This window comes from Oncorhynchus gorbuscha, linkage group LG24, assembly GCF_021184085.1.
Source record: "Oncorhynchus gorbuscha isolate QuinsamMale2020 ecotype Even-year linkage group LG24, OgorEven_v1.0, whole genome shotgun sequence".
In the NCBI taxonomy this organism is placed as follows: Eukaryota; Metazoa; Chordata; class Actinopteri; order Salmoniformes; family Salmonidae; genus Oncorhynchus; species Oncorhynchus gorbuscha.
In genome coordinates, this window is record NC_060196.1 from 25,132,148 (window position 1) to 25,147,327 (window position 15,180).

At 42.2% G+C, this 15,180-nt stretch overlaps 1 protein-coding gene across 3 annotated transcripts; it reads left to right on the forward strand.

Moving 5' to 3' along the window:
• Nucleotides 1-1,990: 1,990 nt before the first annotated feature.
• On the forward strand, nt 1,991-14,255 carry mbpa (myelin basic protein a). 3 transcript variants are annotated; one of them, XM_046327430.1, is made up of 5 exons: nt 1,991-2,248; nt 9,844-9,936; nt 10,704-10,733; nt 10,976-10,996; nt 11,431-11,490. In XM_046327430.1, the coding sequence occupies exons 1-5, from the start codon at nt 2,129-2,131 to the stop codon at nt 11,473-11,475; spliced, it is 309 nt and encodes a 102-aa protein (XP_046183386.1). In that variant the 5' UTR covers nt 1,991-2,128; the 3' UTR covers nt 11,476-11,490. The 3 variants fall into 3 exon arrangements, with proteins under 3 accessions (XP_046183386.1, XP_046183385.1, XP_046183387.1); XM_046327429.1 differs by lacking the exon at nt 11,431-11,490 and adding an exon at nt 12,964-14,255 and having other exon boundaries at nt 1,992-2,248; XM_046327431.1 differs by lacking the exons at nt 10,976-10,996; nt 11,431-11,490 and adding an exon at nt 12,964-14,255 and having other exon boundaries at nt 2,000-2,248.
• The last annotated feature ends 925 nt before the right edge of the window (nt 14,256-15,180 follow it).

The window sequence follows — 15,180 nt, forward strand, 5'->3', positions numbered from 1 at the left end:
GTCACAGTACCATTCGCAGCCTTGCTGATGTTATTTGTTTATGTAGTGATACAGTATGTTCAAGAAGCAGTATAACTGCTGTTGTGATAAGAGGCCTACCAAACAACCTCCTGTATTGTCTATCCCCAGCCACATGTGATGAAACAGAGGAGATTTGTCTCCCTGACTGGTGGGCTCCTAAGGCACATTGGCAACACAATGCCTTGTTAAGTAGTAGAATCTCATCTGCTACCCGAGGTGGGTGTCCTGGTTTCTAGATCTACATTCTTCTCGTGGTTCAAGGATATCTCCCGTGTTTGTGTCCCACAGTTTTCCTCCATGGCCCGTATTGTTTTCCCTGCGGTCTCTCTCGACCCTCCAAACTGGTGGGACAAAGCCAAGAGTCTTTTAGACACGAGGGCACATGCAGTGCAGTCGACCCACTCTGTGCATTCCTTCTCTCTATCAGGCCAGTGGGCGCTGTTCAGAGACCCTCCCTGACAAAACAGGTGGACTACTGTAGACATGACATAATGGACAAACATGTCTCCCTCCAAGTGTACTCCATTTATAGAGTGGCCAAAAGCCATTAAAACCGTGCTACTATTTAGGCACCATCTAGGCCACATACTATATATAGTAAGGAGGCACACGTGCAGTACACGAAGCAATGTGTCTACCCATGGACAACATAACTCAATGGAATAGCATAACTCAAATTCTCAAACTCTTCCTCACATTCCTTCATGGTTCCTATGTGGTTTGTTCCATGTCAGTGAGTCTGGTCCTTTGTAGAATTAACTGTAACTGTTGGGCAAGCCACAGTAGGTTCTCATGGAGTTTTGACTAATGACCAGCATGCAGTGAAAAATTAGCATTGTGCAGATTTAGTTTGACACACAGTTAATAGGCCTAAAGGATAATAGCTTCTTTTTTTTTGCATGGCATACAATGTGTAGTTCACATTTTCTGAAGAAACATTCTATTTTACACTCCTTTTTTAACACTACGATTATATTTTAGCTGCTTATCTGTTCTTCTGATGTTTCACAGCAGTCTAATCTGACTTTGTGGAAGTTATTATCTGTGCTCTCATTTGGTGTGCAGAGCAGAGGTCTCTAAGTTTATCGGAAAACAGAGTGAGATCTGTGAAAGTAGTATTTGGAATGTCTTTAAGGCCATTGCAGGTTAATCCTACTAGGTCAATATTTTGCATTGTGAACTGTTTAACTTTAAAATGGTATTAAATATTTGGAATTCACCCCAAATTGTCACGGGAAAACTAGAGTTTAGAAGAGTTGGTTCTTTTGCTCTTAAATTTACCTTCTTGACATAGCTTTCTTTGTAAAAACAAATATGAATATGCTAATGTTAGGGTGTTTTCGAACAGAATCCGCTTTGTTTCACAGCTGCTGCGGCTTCTATGGATTAAAACAACACAATCGAGTTTGATAAAAAAATTTTTGGTTAAACGTGTATATTGCATTGGCAAAACAGCATGAGTAAATATCAGCTATAATAACTATTTCTTAATAAATGCATTGAATTTCGGATGAATTATGAGATAAATAAGTAGGTATGGTTTCTATGTCTGTTTCCATAACTGACCAAAACTTTTGTGTAGTTGTGATTAACAACTTATTTAATGGAGAAATTATTTCCGTATGTTTCAACATTAGTTAGCATTTACGTGTTTCCTTTTCTAGTCAACTGTATGGAAAAATCTTATTTGAATATAATCAATCAAAAAGACATATGGGGTTCATTTAAACAATGGCCTCACAGTGCTGGAGACTGTTTTGCATCAGGGCCCTAGTTCAGGCCGGGGGAAGGTGGGGGGTTGGGGTACAATGGCTGGCCCACGCAGAGGGCGGTAGTGACTGACTCCACAGGCACTGTGAGGCCAAAGAACGCCTGGAGTCAGGCCAGCACCATGTACGCCACTGTGCCCGCCTACCCCCACCTGACCTGCCTCATCTCCCATGATACATTTGGGCACGGGGACGGCGCCTTCAAAGACTGCCCATTCAACGTCAGACAGATAGAAAATTATCCAAGGAGCAACAGCAGAGTGTTTACAGAGTTGGTTTGAAAGGTCTTAATCCAAGATACAGAGCGGTCGTCCAACCCTACCTAACCACTATCCAGCATGGCCACAGCGAGTACCTCAGGGCTAAGCTCATTTGGACTGAGCAGGAGGAAGAAGGCCCCTGGCCTGATGGATCAGATTAGCACGTTCTTTGGAGGTGACAAACATAAAAGGGGCAAGGTGAGCATCTGGGGTTACCAACTGTTGTGATCAATGGCCTCACCAAGACTCTTCCAGTCTATAGAGTTCTAATATGACGATGGTAAGGATAGATCTGTCCAGTTTTTGTGTGCGGTCGAGAGAGATTCCTTGAAAAAAGGTGATTTATTTATTGTGCAGAGCTAAAGTACTTGTAGAATACCTGATGTAATAATCTTCGATGATTTGTCATTTAATTTTTATTCTAGGTCTACCCAAAATATCAAATGGACTACTTGCTGTAAAGATTGTTTGGTATTGTTTCTCCATGTTGAGGATTTTTTTGGGGGAAAATGAATAGCTATAGAACCACTAAAGATAACAGGGATTCTCGGTGATTAACAGGAATACACCATTTATTTGCTGACAATCTCTTAGAGATTTTCCAGTACGTTTGTATACTTTTTGGCCTGTAGTTCTTAAAGTAGCGCTCATGAGCCAAAAGTGGTCCATGAAAATTGCGTACTACGGCAGACATGTGCACCATGTCATCGATGTCTCTCTTGCTCTGCTGTGTATGCATCCTGCTAGCTGTCACTCAAATGGCGAGGGGCTAAAGCTCATTGGCTGGAACTTGAATTGCATGCGGCTGGCCCACAAGTGGGAAAATGGAGGGGAAATGGTGCCGCACAGCTTCCAGTAAACAGTCGCTTTCAAACTAGGAATTTTGTGGCTAATTGTACTAAAAACTTAATTCTGCTCATAGATTATGCATGTATGAACTACATATTTACTAGTTGTCAAAGTTCCGAGGCATGTCTTTAATATTTATGACCAACATTGAAAAATCAATACCTTACCTCTTAAAATATTGTTAAAATATAGTTCCTCAAATTATTGCAATAGTCAGAATCAAGTCGAATACATTCCAAAGGGTTCATCTAATTTCCATTTTAGTTCTAAACTTCATTTTGGGCTTGAATCTTAATTGACCACTGAATTTATTTTACTGACCCCAACCTGCATAGCTGTGTGTTTGACTGGGTGCATTGCTACAAATTCCCCAGAAGCTTCCCCATTGAGAAAGTGTGAGAATGTAACTTTTAAAATGGACAGGTGTGTTTCGTATGATCAAATCAGGTGTCTAATATACAACTACTACATAGCTTGAATTCATAAAACTTTGACCACCATTTATTTAGCTGTACAGACTTGATAGCAAACAGAATATCCAATGTGATCTGTCTGCATCATGCACCAGTTGTTCCTCTTACAAGGTCTCATGTTTTTTCCTAAAGGTAAGCAAGTCGATCAAACACCCTCAAATGATACTGAAATTCGTCTTCAGCGTATTTTCTCTCGAGTTTATTGCAACCAAAACTAGGGAAGGGGGGCACATTGCTGAGTGATGGCAGGTTAACAACTGCTTATCTCTGATGTTATGAAATTTAAAAAATATATTTTGTCAATATATATGCATTTTAACCCGAAAAATTGCATAATTTTCCCATTGCAGACATTCTAAAATAATATCCAGTCTTCTCCACTCAGCGCTTGTATTAATCACTGTCAGCTATGATCATGGAAATTAACATAATGCTGTAGGTTGGATTACAGACCTAGGATCTTATTTTGACCAGTATTTATCATAGCAAAATAATCCTGCTGCAACAGGATTTGAACGTTTAGCCCATAATTTGCTTGATCTGTGGTTATGGGCTGGACAAAAGTAGGCTACAAAGTGCAATACTGTTAATATAATCGTGTTTTAGTGCAGATTTTCAGTAAATTTGTGTAAATCACAAAGCTCATCTACTTTTCCTGCAGTGCAGGAAAATTCTTAGCAACAAAAAAATTATCAATTAAAACCTATATCTGGAGGGAGGGGCCTTGAAAAGGCTTGAATTCAGGCAGAATTGATTTCTGCACAATTATACTTTACTTTCTAGAATAGGTTATTGATACATATTTTGAACATATGCCATTGAAGTGCAATCCTCCAGGCAGACAGCTTTTAAAAAACAACTCCCAATCACTTTCATGTAAGGGAGCATTTGGTTATGCAACCCTTTTTTTGAACTCACCTGTGTGCATTTAATTTAATTTCTAATTCCCATGTAAAAAAAAACGAACTCTGTGAACTAGGATGCATAACATTGCAAAGAAATACAGAGCAGAGTATCTGTTCGGAAAGTCACCTCAAGTTGAAAAATTGATTAAAATACATACAGTACATACTGTACAAAGCAGTTTATGGACCCATTTTTGCCTAAAATGAAATACCCAAATCTGACTGCCTGTAGCTCAGGACCTGAAGCAAGGATATGCATATTCTTGACACCATTTGAAAGAAACACTTTGAAGTTTAGGGAAATGTGAAATGAATGTAGAATATAACACATCAGATCCGGTAAAAGATAATACAAACAAAAAAACATACATTTTCTGTTGTTAATTTTTTTCATCATCATTGAATAGAAGAGAAAGGCCATGATATAATATTGCAGTTTAGGCACAATTTAGGTTTTGGCCACTAGATTTAAGTTTCAGATTGATCCGGTGAAGAATTGCAATACTGGACAATATTTTGTATCAAGTCTGTCCAAATGTGCTGAATTGGTCAATTAATACATTTACAAGTACATAACTATAGAGAACACACAAAAATGATATGGTAATACAAAATGTAAGTTTACACACTACCAGGAATGTCATACATGAGGGATCATTAGCTCATACACTAACTTTCACACATCTAGATGGCTGGGCGGGGTGGGTGTGGAGCAAGAGACAACAGGGGTTCAAACTGTAGAACCCAGTTCCTACATTTGACTATAACAATGTATTTATCAAACAAAACTATGCTACATTTTATCTCTGGGACCCTCAGGACGACAAATCAGAGCAAGATTACTGAATGTAAGTATCAGAACACAGGATAAGACCCAGATGCAGACAGCTAGAATCGCAGATGTTTATTGACCCAAACAGGAGGCAGGGAAAGGACAGGTCAAGGGCAGGCAGAGGTCTATAATACAGGGCAGAGTCAATAAGGTACAGAACAGCAGGCAGTCTGTTCTGGAAACAGAAGACAAAGGACAGTGAGACACAGGTTTTTATCTTGGACACATGAAATGTAGGATGGATACAGAAGGTGTGGGGCAACAGAAGGTGAACAGCAGAGGGGCTAAGTATTTTTGAGATTGGGATCAGGCCAATGAAACAGGGGGAAAGTTTACGGGACTCCACCTGGAGGGGTATGGTATGCTGACTTCTTTGTCTTGCTCAGGGAAGAGCGGTGGCTGATATCCCAAGGAACACTCAAAGGGCAAGAGACCAGTGGCCGAGCAGAGAAGGGTGTTGTGGGCATATTCCACCCACACGAGTTGCTGGCTCCAGGTGGTGTGGTTGGCAGAGACAAGGCAACGAAGGGCCGTCTCCAGGTCCTGATTAGCTCGCTCTGACTGGCCATTAGATTGGGGATGGAAACCAGAGGACAGGCTGGCCGACGACCCAATGAGATTGCAGAATGCCTTCCAGAACTGGGACAAGAACTGGGTAACCCAATCGGAGACCAAGTCGACCGAAAGTCCATGGATCAGGATGACGTGCTGCACCATGAGCGGAGACGTCTCCTTGGCTGGGGGGTAACTTTAGAAGGGGAATAAAATTGGCGGCTTTAGAAAACCTATCCACCACCGGTAGGATAGTAGTGTAGCCGTCTGACGGGGGAAGCCCAGTAACAAAGTACAGGGAAATATGAGACCAGGGGTGGGGAGGAACAGGGAGTGGTTGTAGAAGGCCAGCTGGAGATTGCAGAGGAGTCTTATTTTGTGCACACACCGTGCAGGCAGCGACGAATGCAGAAACATTCGGCACCATGGAAGGCCACCAAAAGCGTCCGATGGGAGCCTGGATGACAGGTCAGTCTGGAGGAATGCTCCTATTCCAGGACCGGGGAAAGGGCAGAGTCCAGGACACTCTGCCAGTTCCCCGGTACTCCGGATTCCAGCTGGGAACGCTGCGCCTTACAGGCCAGGCTATCTATTCCCCAGATTTTGGGGTCAGATGGAGTAGCAGCAGGGACAACCATGAGAGTGCGACCGGCTTCACGTTCTTGGACCCTGGGCGGTAGAAAATAGTGAAATTGAACCAGGCGAATAACAGGGCGCAACGAGCCTACCTAGAGTTGAGGCGCTTGGCGGTGCAGAGATATTCCTGGTTCTTATGGTCAGTCCACACCAAGAATGGGTGTTCTGCCCCTTCCAACCAGTGCCTCCACTCCTCCAGTGTCATCTTGATGGCGAGGAGTTCTCCCACATCATAGTTCCTTTCAGCAGGGGTAAGAAGATGGGAGAGGAAAGCACAGAGGTGCAGCTTTTGGTCCTGGGCAGAAGCCTGGGACAGGACGGCCCCCACTCCGACATCCGAGGCATCGACCTCCACCACAAACTGGCAGAACGGGTCTGGATGGATTAAGATGGTGGCTGTAGTGAATTGAAGTTTGAGGCCCGAGAATGCCTGGTCACCTGCTGGCGACCATGTGAAGGGAACCTTGGGAGAGGTGAGTGCTGAGAAGGGGGAAGCCAGGATGCTGTAAAAAATGGATGAAGCCGCAGTAGAAGTTAGCAAACCCCAGGAAATGTTGCAGCTGCACTCTGGATGTTGGTTTAGGCCAATCCACCACCTTGTCTGGATCCATCTGTATATGTCCTATATGACGTATCCAAGGAAGGAGATAGTGGAGCGATGGAACTCACACTTCTCCGCTTTAATGAAAACCTGGTTCTCCAGGAGACGCTGAAGGACTTGTTGGTGGTGGAGGACGTGTTCTTGAGCTGACCAGGAAAAGACCAGGATGTCATCGAGGTACACAAACACGAACCAGTTCAGCACATCCTGAAACACCTGGAACACAGCGAGAGCATTGGTCAGCCCTAATGGCATAACTAATTACTCACAGTGCTCACTAGCTGTGTAAAAGGCAGTCTTCCACTCATCTTCTTCCCATATCCGAGCCAGATGGTAAGCGTTCCCGAAGGTCCACCTTGGAGAAAATGTTCGCTCCTTGAAGAGATTCGAAAGCCAGAGATGAGTGTTGCTTTTTTTTACAGGGATGTCATTAAGACTCCTGTAGTCGATACACAGGCGCAGAGTTTGGTTCTTCTTCTCCTCAAAGAACCCTGCGCTGGCGTGGGGGGGCAATGGGTGAAACCTCCCTGCAACGAGTGAATTCTCAATGTACTCCTCAATAGCCTTGGTCTCCAGACGTGACAGGGAGTAAAGCCTCCGCCGAGAGGTTGTGGTGCCCGGGAGAACTTCAATGGCGCAGACATAAGGGTCTATGCGGAGGGGGAGAAGTAGCACTGGCCTTGTTGAAGACCTCCCAGATGTCCTGATACTCCGCGGGCATGGCGGGGAGGTACGAGGCTTCTCTCAAGCTTGCAGGGAGACATCCCGGAGCAGGCTGGGCTGACTTGAGACAATGAGCATGGCAGAACGGGTTCCAACCCACAATGGCACCAGTAGCCCAGTCGATCAGGGGATTGTGCTTCTGGAGCCATGAATATCCCAAAACCACAGGTACATGGGGAGATTTGATGAGCAGGAACTGCATACACTTTGAAACTCGTATGTCGATAGGAATCGTATTGCAGGTCTCTGACATCCATTGGAATGGAAAGGGGATGACTGGTGATACCAAGCTCTGACACCAAGGTAGCATCGATAAAGCTTTCATGGGCCCCAGAGTCATGGAGCACCCGGAGTGATTTGTCCTGGTCACCCCATAACAGGGTGGCATGGAGAGGGTGCGAGTAATGATTGGAAAATCTCTGTACGGCTCACCAGTGTATTTGTGCCTACTGATGAACCTGGTCTTTTCAAAGGACAGGTGGAAATATAATGTCCTGTAGTTTCGCAATACAGACAGCTCCTGGTGTTCAGTCTGCGTTAACGTTCATCCTGAGACAATCGAGCCCTTCCCAGTAGCTTGGGCTCTGGAGGAAGCAAGTCGACCACTCTCTACGATTCCTGTGAGCACTCGGGTGATGTCAGAGTCTCTCAGAAATGCCTTCTGGGGTTTCCAGGATTCCTCAGTGTCGAGGCGACAGGGGAAAGATTCCTTCTCCCTCCTACATTCTTGTAGCTGCCCATCGATTCAGATGGTGGAGGCTATGAGGGAGTCGAGGTCCATGGGCAACTCCCGGGCTGCGAGCTCATCTTTGATCACCTCCGATAATCCGTGAAGGAACATGTCGAACAATGCTTCCGGGTTCCAGGCATTCTCAGCCACCAACATGCGAAAATCCACTACATAGCCTGCCACACTGAGGGCATCTTGACATAGCTAGAGCAATTTACGAGCAGCATCTCTCCCGGACTCGAACTTCCGTACTTCCACCACAAACTCCTCCAGACTGAGGCAGACGGCAGACACCGCCGTAGCCCAGGCGAGTGCCCTCCCAGATATCAGCGTTATGACGTACGCTATCCTCGAGCGGTCCGAGGGGTACGAAGAAGGCTGCAGCTCGAAGACAAGGGAGCACTGGGAGAGAAAGGCCCGGTAGGTTCCAGAATCTCCAGCGTAATGGTTGGGAGGAGGTAAATGTAGTTCTCGGTACACTGGTGTAGGCTGGGAAGAAATGTCACTGGTGGTGGGATTACTGAGAGTCTGGGGACTAACTGGTGTGGCTTGCTGCGTTGTAGGGAATACGCGGAATTGCTCCAGTAATGTATTGAACGCCTGGTCATGGCATTCCGCCAGGGTATGGAGTCCCTCCATAAGGCATTGCAGTAACTCCTTGTGTCTTCCAATGGCTTCTTGCTGGGAGACAGCATTGTGGAGCTGGTCTGAGTCTGCTGGGTCAGTCATGGCCAGTTCCTACTATCAGAACTCAGGATATGATCCAGATGCAGACAGCTAGAATCAAAGATGTTTATTGACCCAAACAGGGGACAGGTAAAAGACAAGTCAAAGGAAGGCAGAGGGCTGTAATCCAGGTCAAAGTCAGGCAGGGACAGCACGGCAGGCAGACTCGGGGTCATGGCAGGCAGAAATGGTCAGAACCGTGGGAACTAGGAAACAGAAACGTGAGAAAGCAGGAAGATGGGAAAACAAGCTGGTAAGACCTGAAAAGACAATACAAACCGGCAATAGACAGAGAACGCAGGTTGAAATGCACAGGGGATAATGGGGAAGATTTGCGACACCTGGAGAGGGGTGGAGACAAGCACAAAGACAGGTGAAACCGATCAGGGTGTGACAGTAAGTACATTATTTACCTTCAGAGGTGAATGTATCAAACCAGTTGCCGTGATAAAGGTTTTTTGTTGTTGTGCACTCCCCTCAAACAATAGCATAGTATTCTTTCACTGTATTAGCTACTGTAAATTGGACAGTGTTGTTAGATTAACAAGAAGTTAATCAGCTTTCTGCCCATATAAGACATGTCTATTTCCTGGGAAAAGTTATTGTTACTTACAACCTCATACTAATCACATTAGCGCACGTTAGCACAACCGTCCTGGTATAGGGACACCGATCCCGTAGAGGTTCATGTACTCATAGCCATTTAATTGAGCCTGATTGTCTTCTGTGACTTCTGTGAGTTTTTGACTACTGTTTATACCTTTAGGGGTCCTTCCGGGGTCACGCCACCTCCCCAAAGCCAGCCCCTCGACGTCGGGCTAATGAGAATGCAGTAATGCATTTCTTCAGGAGCTTGACAGTGAGTATCTTAGATTGACTACCTCTGTGCAACGTTATACATTATAACTTGTATTATATTTGTTTTATTTAAACAAATTATAATTGTAAAGTTGAAAAGGTTGTAAAATAAATATATTGAACTTACTCTTACGCAAGATGTTTTGTTGTCGAAGAATTATAAACTAGTTTATTCTCAAAGGTATTTATCTTCCCTGAAGCATTGTAGAGACCTTGGAGAAAACGTATTACCTGAAGTTACATCCGCTTTGGTCAATGGTGATTGTTTGATACAGTATAAGAAGGGCATGATCAAACTTGCCATACAATTGGAACAAGATTTACTTGTAGCTGTTAATAAGTGGTTTGTTGTGCATACAGTATTCATCTTCATCCATTCATGTTCCTATTTATATTGATGAGAGAACATACTGCTCATAGAATAATGTAGCAGTATGTTCTCTCATCAAGATACATGTAAACTTGGGCAAAGTTATTTTTCACCTATTGAAGTTCCCCCACAACCTTTGGTTTCATTATTCATAATCTGGACCGGCCAGATGTTTTGCCGAGCTCTGGTCCTCAAGTGGAGACATATTCACAAGATATTGGGTAGAGTAGTTATCTAGCAGTGTCTCTAGGCCTGCACCACTGCTTCAAACTTTCCAAAGTACTGTTTTTTAAATCTGCTGTTTGCAAAGGGTTTTCCCCATTAGCCAATGTCCTTATGTTTCCATCATTGAACTCATGGAATAGGACCTTATCATTTGTTGGATTCTGTATCCTCAGGTGACAGCCTCTCCCCGTCCCAAGTCCAGGGTGAGTTCCATTACCTCCTTTAAAAAACATTTTACTTTACTGTGGTTACTGTTTCTTTAGGCCTCTGTCAGGTAATTAGCTTTAAACTGTTCCTTGCTTTTTACAGCACATGACTTCATGGGCCTGTGCAAGTTGGCTAGCTAGTATAGTAGGTTTAACATTTTTGTCGTTATAGTAACAGGTGCTGCTCCAGTAGGCCTTCATGAATCTTCCTGATTTATCTCATTTTCTTTCATGTCTAGTGGAGGGAGGTCTTGGGCTTGGTAGGTCATTCAAACTCAACCCTAAACCCCCAAAACAGCGTTGACCTCACAGCCCTGTGTTTGATAATGACATCTTAACTGTTTCCCTCTGTCTGAAGACTTTCTCTAATGTCCTTCTGTGAGCGTTTTGATTGTGTTCTTCCCTCTTATTTAACGTTTGCTCTCTCAACTCTGCATCTTCCCTGTGTGATACTTCAAGACAGTTAACATCCAAAAGAATGTATATATATTTCTTCGAAAGCCTAAATAACATTGTTTACCTTACTCTTCTTACTCTAATGGAAAATGTCAGATGCATGAATCAACGTCGAACACAGTTTTCCTCACATTGGAATTATTCATGGGACGTAGTGGCTGATGAAAAGCTCAAATACAGCTTATACTGTGGTGACATTACATCTCATGGTTTTTGTTTTTCTGACATTTTAATTTAGAGTCACTGCTTCTGGATGACTTTGACACTGCTCAACTATTTCTGAACCGCAACCGGTAAAGACACTCTCAGGGACCCCTATATACGTCAGTTTCCGCCTTCCTTTCCTTATACCAGTCTGTGAGACTCTTTCATCGCTGACCCATTCTCTGTTCATGGTGACTCACTAATCTTCCTGCATTAGTGCGTTTCTTCATTCAACTCCTCTGTGTTCACAGAGTGAGCTGTCCAGGGTGTAAGAATTGAAATGTACTCCTCGCCAGTTCTCTGTGTTCTGTGTGCTCTGAAGTAATGCATGCCTTTGTCTTCCATCTTCTTTCCCCCTAAAGGTTGCTGTAATGTTGGTCATTCCTCATTTATTTCTCTTCCTGTCTTGTTCATACCATTCTTTTACAGTAACAGACCACTGAATGAAGTAAACTAATTTTGATAGAAACATGACATTTCTGGGTTTAATGCAAAATAGCATTGTAGTAATGTAACATTTATACATATGGTGTTTACCAAAATATATTCAAACTCAACATAACTACTAGTTCAACACCATTTTGGTGTCCTCCCCCTACTTCATCCAATGAGAGATGAGCACTGATTTATACCCAGGTCCAGCCACGTTCCATGTGTTTATAAAGCATCTTGTTCTAGGCCTCGCCACCACATGCTGATGCCACAAAGTCATCTTACAGATGCCGCAGAGACCAAGGGACACTGTCCAAAATCTTCAACCTGGCGAGACATCCTGATGTTTGTGTCCCAGGTTTATCTTGTCGCTACACAGTTACACTGTCGAAAGAGTGCACCTGATAAACGTTGTCTCTTATTTGTGTTTACCTCCCCAAAAAAACAGTGGTGATGTTATCAAAGTGAGTACATGAGAGATGTAACCTAGCCATATCCATGCTGAATCTTCATTCATTTAGACATAAATCGCAACAACAAAAACGAATTACGTTGTGATTTATTTGATATCATACTAAGCTAACATGTGCATGAATTAAATGGACACAATTATATACTTTTAACTTGACCGGTTGGGCTGCACTTTATGATATCGAGTATGCTCCTGTAGGTACACATTGATATAAACAGGTATTACTGTAAGCAAACAGGTATATTAAGTACACTGTAATTACACTGTACCTGGCTATGTCATTTTCATGTAAATGCATAGGTATTAGAGAAATGAATGGTAAAGTGGATGGTGTCTTTTGTTATCAATACTTTTTCAGTTTAGTCTCTATTGCACAACTCATTGATGTCTTTATTGATGTCTTTATACCTACCTCAACCCTCTTTCCTGAGAGTATATACTAACTTTGAATCCCTGAAAATGTGACTTTTGACAATCATGTAAATACAAATAACAAATTTAACCCTAATCTTCTCATAGAAAATACAAATCCTTCTTTCCATCGAATAGAGACACTCGTACAACCATGACAAGCAATTTTAAAGCTCTATATTTCCTCTTTTGGTCGTATAGAATTTAATATTTCAGATATCAGTCTAATATACTGCTTCCCTCTGTTTACAGGAGACCAAGTCCCGCCTTCCCCCCAAACGCTGGAGCACCATCTTCTGAGCTCTCCTTAGATGAGAAAACCATGGAAAAGGATGAAGAGGAGAAAGTTCTCCGTTTGACAGACTCACAACAACCCTTGACAACGTTAACACACTAACACCAGCATGTCTCCTTTGTTTGCAGATAGTGACACAATCTTGGCACCTAATATTTAGCATGCTGGGATGAAAGTGTGCAGTCATTGAGGGTGGGAGCTGTTGAGTTTGTCAATAGCCTTATAATCTGAGTTTTAAGGGAAAGTTCTCCTTTAGAGTTTTGGAAATGCAACAAAAGGATTCTACTCTAACATCTGGCTCAATGGGCTATTCGCCTCATCTAGCAACCTGTTCTGATGATGCTAGAGTCTACTATTAATGGGCTGTTGTGCTTTTCTATTTGTCTGCATTTTGTACGTGGATGATCTATTCTATAGAAATAGAATAGCAATAGGCTTTATATTCCCCCTTGTTTCTTTTAGGAGCTCAAACACACACAACCGTGTTTCGTTTTGTATGTCGCCAGTTATGTGAAATCTAGTCTAAGAAAGTGTTTGTGGGTCTTGTTATGCATGCAATTGTCAAAATTGTCTTGTGAAAGTATGTTATGAATGCAGTACTTGCGTATTTGAAAATGTAATGGGAAAACCTGCAAAAGTTATAAACTAACATTATGTAGTATAAAAATTGCATTTGATTCGTTTAGCCATATTACAAAAGTTGTGTTTTATTTAGGCACTTAAATCATCAATGTTGTATAGTGTTATGGTGTCCAAGCCTATTAAAACAACTAATTAAAACAAATGCCCTTCCAAACTGCACTGTTAAACTTTGCAAATATATATTTCAAAGCTGATTAAGAGCATTTAACATATTTTCTGACTAATCTTTAAATTTGTAGTTTCAATGCTTTGGTTAATTTGAAGTGAGCTTTTTGAGTAAAAGAGATGGTGAAATGGAAAGTTGTTAAGAGGTCGAATAAATCTCCAAAGTAAAAACGTGGGTGAGAGCATGTAGTTTTGCAAATTCTCTCTCAAACAATTGTATTATGTGTTTGATTAATTTGTCACTTCCCTTGTGTGCACATATCTGTCTGTTCACTGTGAGTGTTCAATAAAAAATATGATTAAAACTTTATAAAATCATACATTTTTCTGAGGGTGCTCAGTAACATAGACTTGGTGCTAAAGGTGGATAAATGGATTGAAGACCAGAATAATGTGTTTCTTGTAAAATGCTCTTTGAAATAAAGATTTTTAAAATTGCCAACAAGTTCTCAGAATCATACATTTAAATAACTGAAATTGATGTCCAAAATCCACCTCTCAGGAAGATGGATTATCTTGGCAAAGGTGAAATGCTCACTAACAGGGATGTAAACAAATCTGATTTAAGTCAAAACTGTAACTGGGCCACTAAGGAACATTCAATGTTGTCTTGGTAAGCAACTCCAATGTTGATTTGGTATTGTGTTTTAGGTTATTGTCCTTAAAGATACATTTGTATCGTAGTGTCTGTTGGAAAGAAGACAACCAGGTATTCTTTGAGGATGTTGCCTGTGATTAGCTCTAATTTGTTTATTTTAATCAACAAAAAAACTCCCTATTCCTTGCCGATGAGAGGTATACCCATAACATCAAATCAAATCAAATTTTATTTGTCACATACACATGGTTAGCAGATGTTAATGCGAGTGTAGCGAAATGCTTGTGCTTCTAGTTCCGACAATGCAGTGATAACCAACAAGTAATCTAACTAACAATTCCAAAACTACTGTCTTATACACAGTGTAAGGGGATAAGGAACATGTACATAAGGATATATGAATGAGTGATGGTACAGAGCAGCATACAGTAGATGGTATCGAGTACAGTATATACATATGAGATGAGTGTGTAGACAAAGTAAACAAAGTGGCATAGTTAAAGTGGCTAGTGATACATGTGTTACATAAGAATGCAGTCGATGTTGTAGAGTACAGTATATACATATGCATATGAGATGAATAATGTAGGGTAAGTAACATTATATAAGGTAGCATTGTTTAAAGTGGCTAGTGATATATTTACATCATTTCCCATCAATTTCCATTATTAAAATGGCTGGAGTTGGGTCAGTGTCAATGACAGTGTGTTGGCAGCAGCCACTCAATGTTAGTGGTGGCTATTTAACAGTCTGATGGCCTTGAGATAGA

Bases quoted from the DNA above. Each gene is read 5' to 3' on its own strand.
- mbpa (XM_046327429.1), top strand. From the start codon at position 2,129: ATGGCCACAGCGAGTACCTCAGGGCTAAGCTCATTTGGACTGAGCAGG. The intron at 9,937-10,703 runs GTGAGTATCTTA...CTGTATCCTCAG, and splicing joins ATTTCTTCAGGAGCTTGACA to GTGACAGCCTCTCCCCGTCC. The intron at 10,997-12,963 runs GTAGGTCATTCA...CTCTGTTTACAG, and splicing joins GGAGGGAGGTCTTGGGCTTG to GAGACCAAGTCCCGCCTTCC.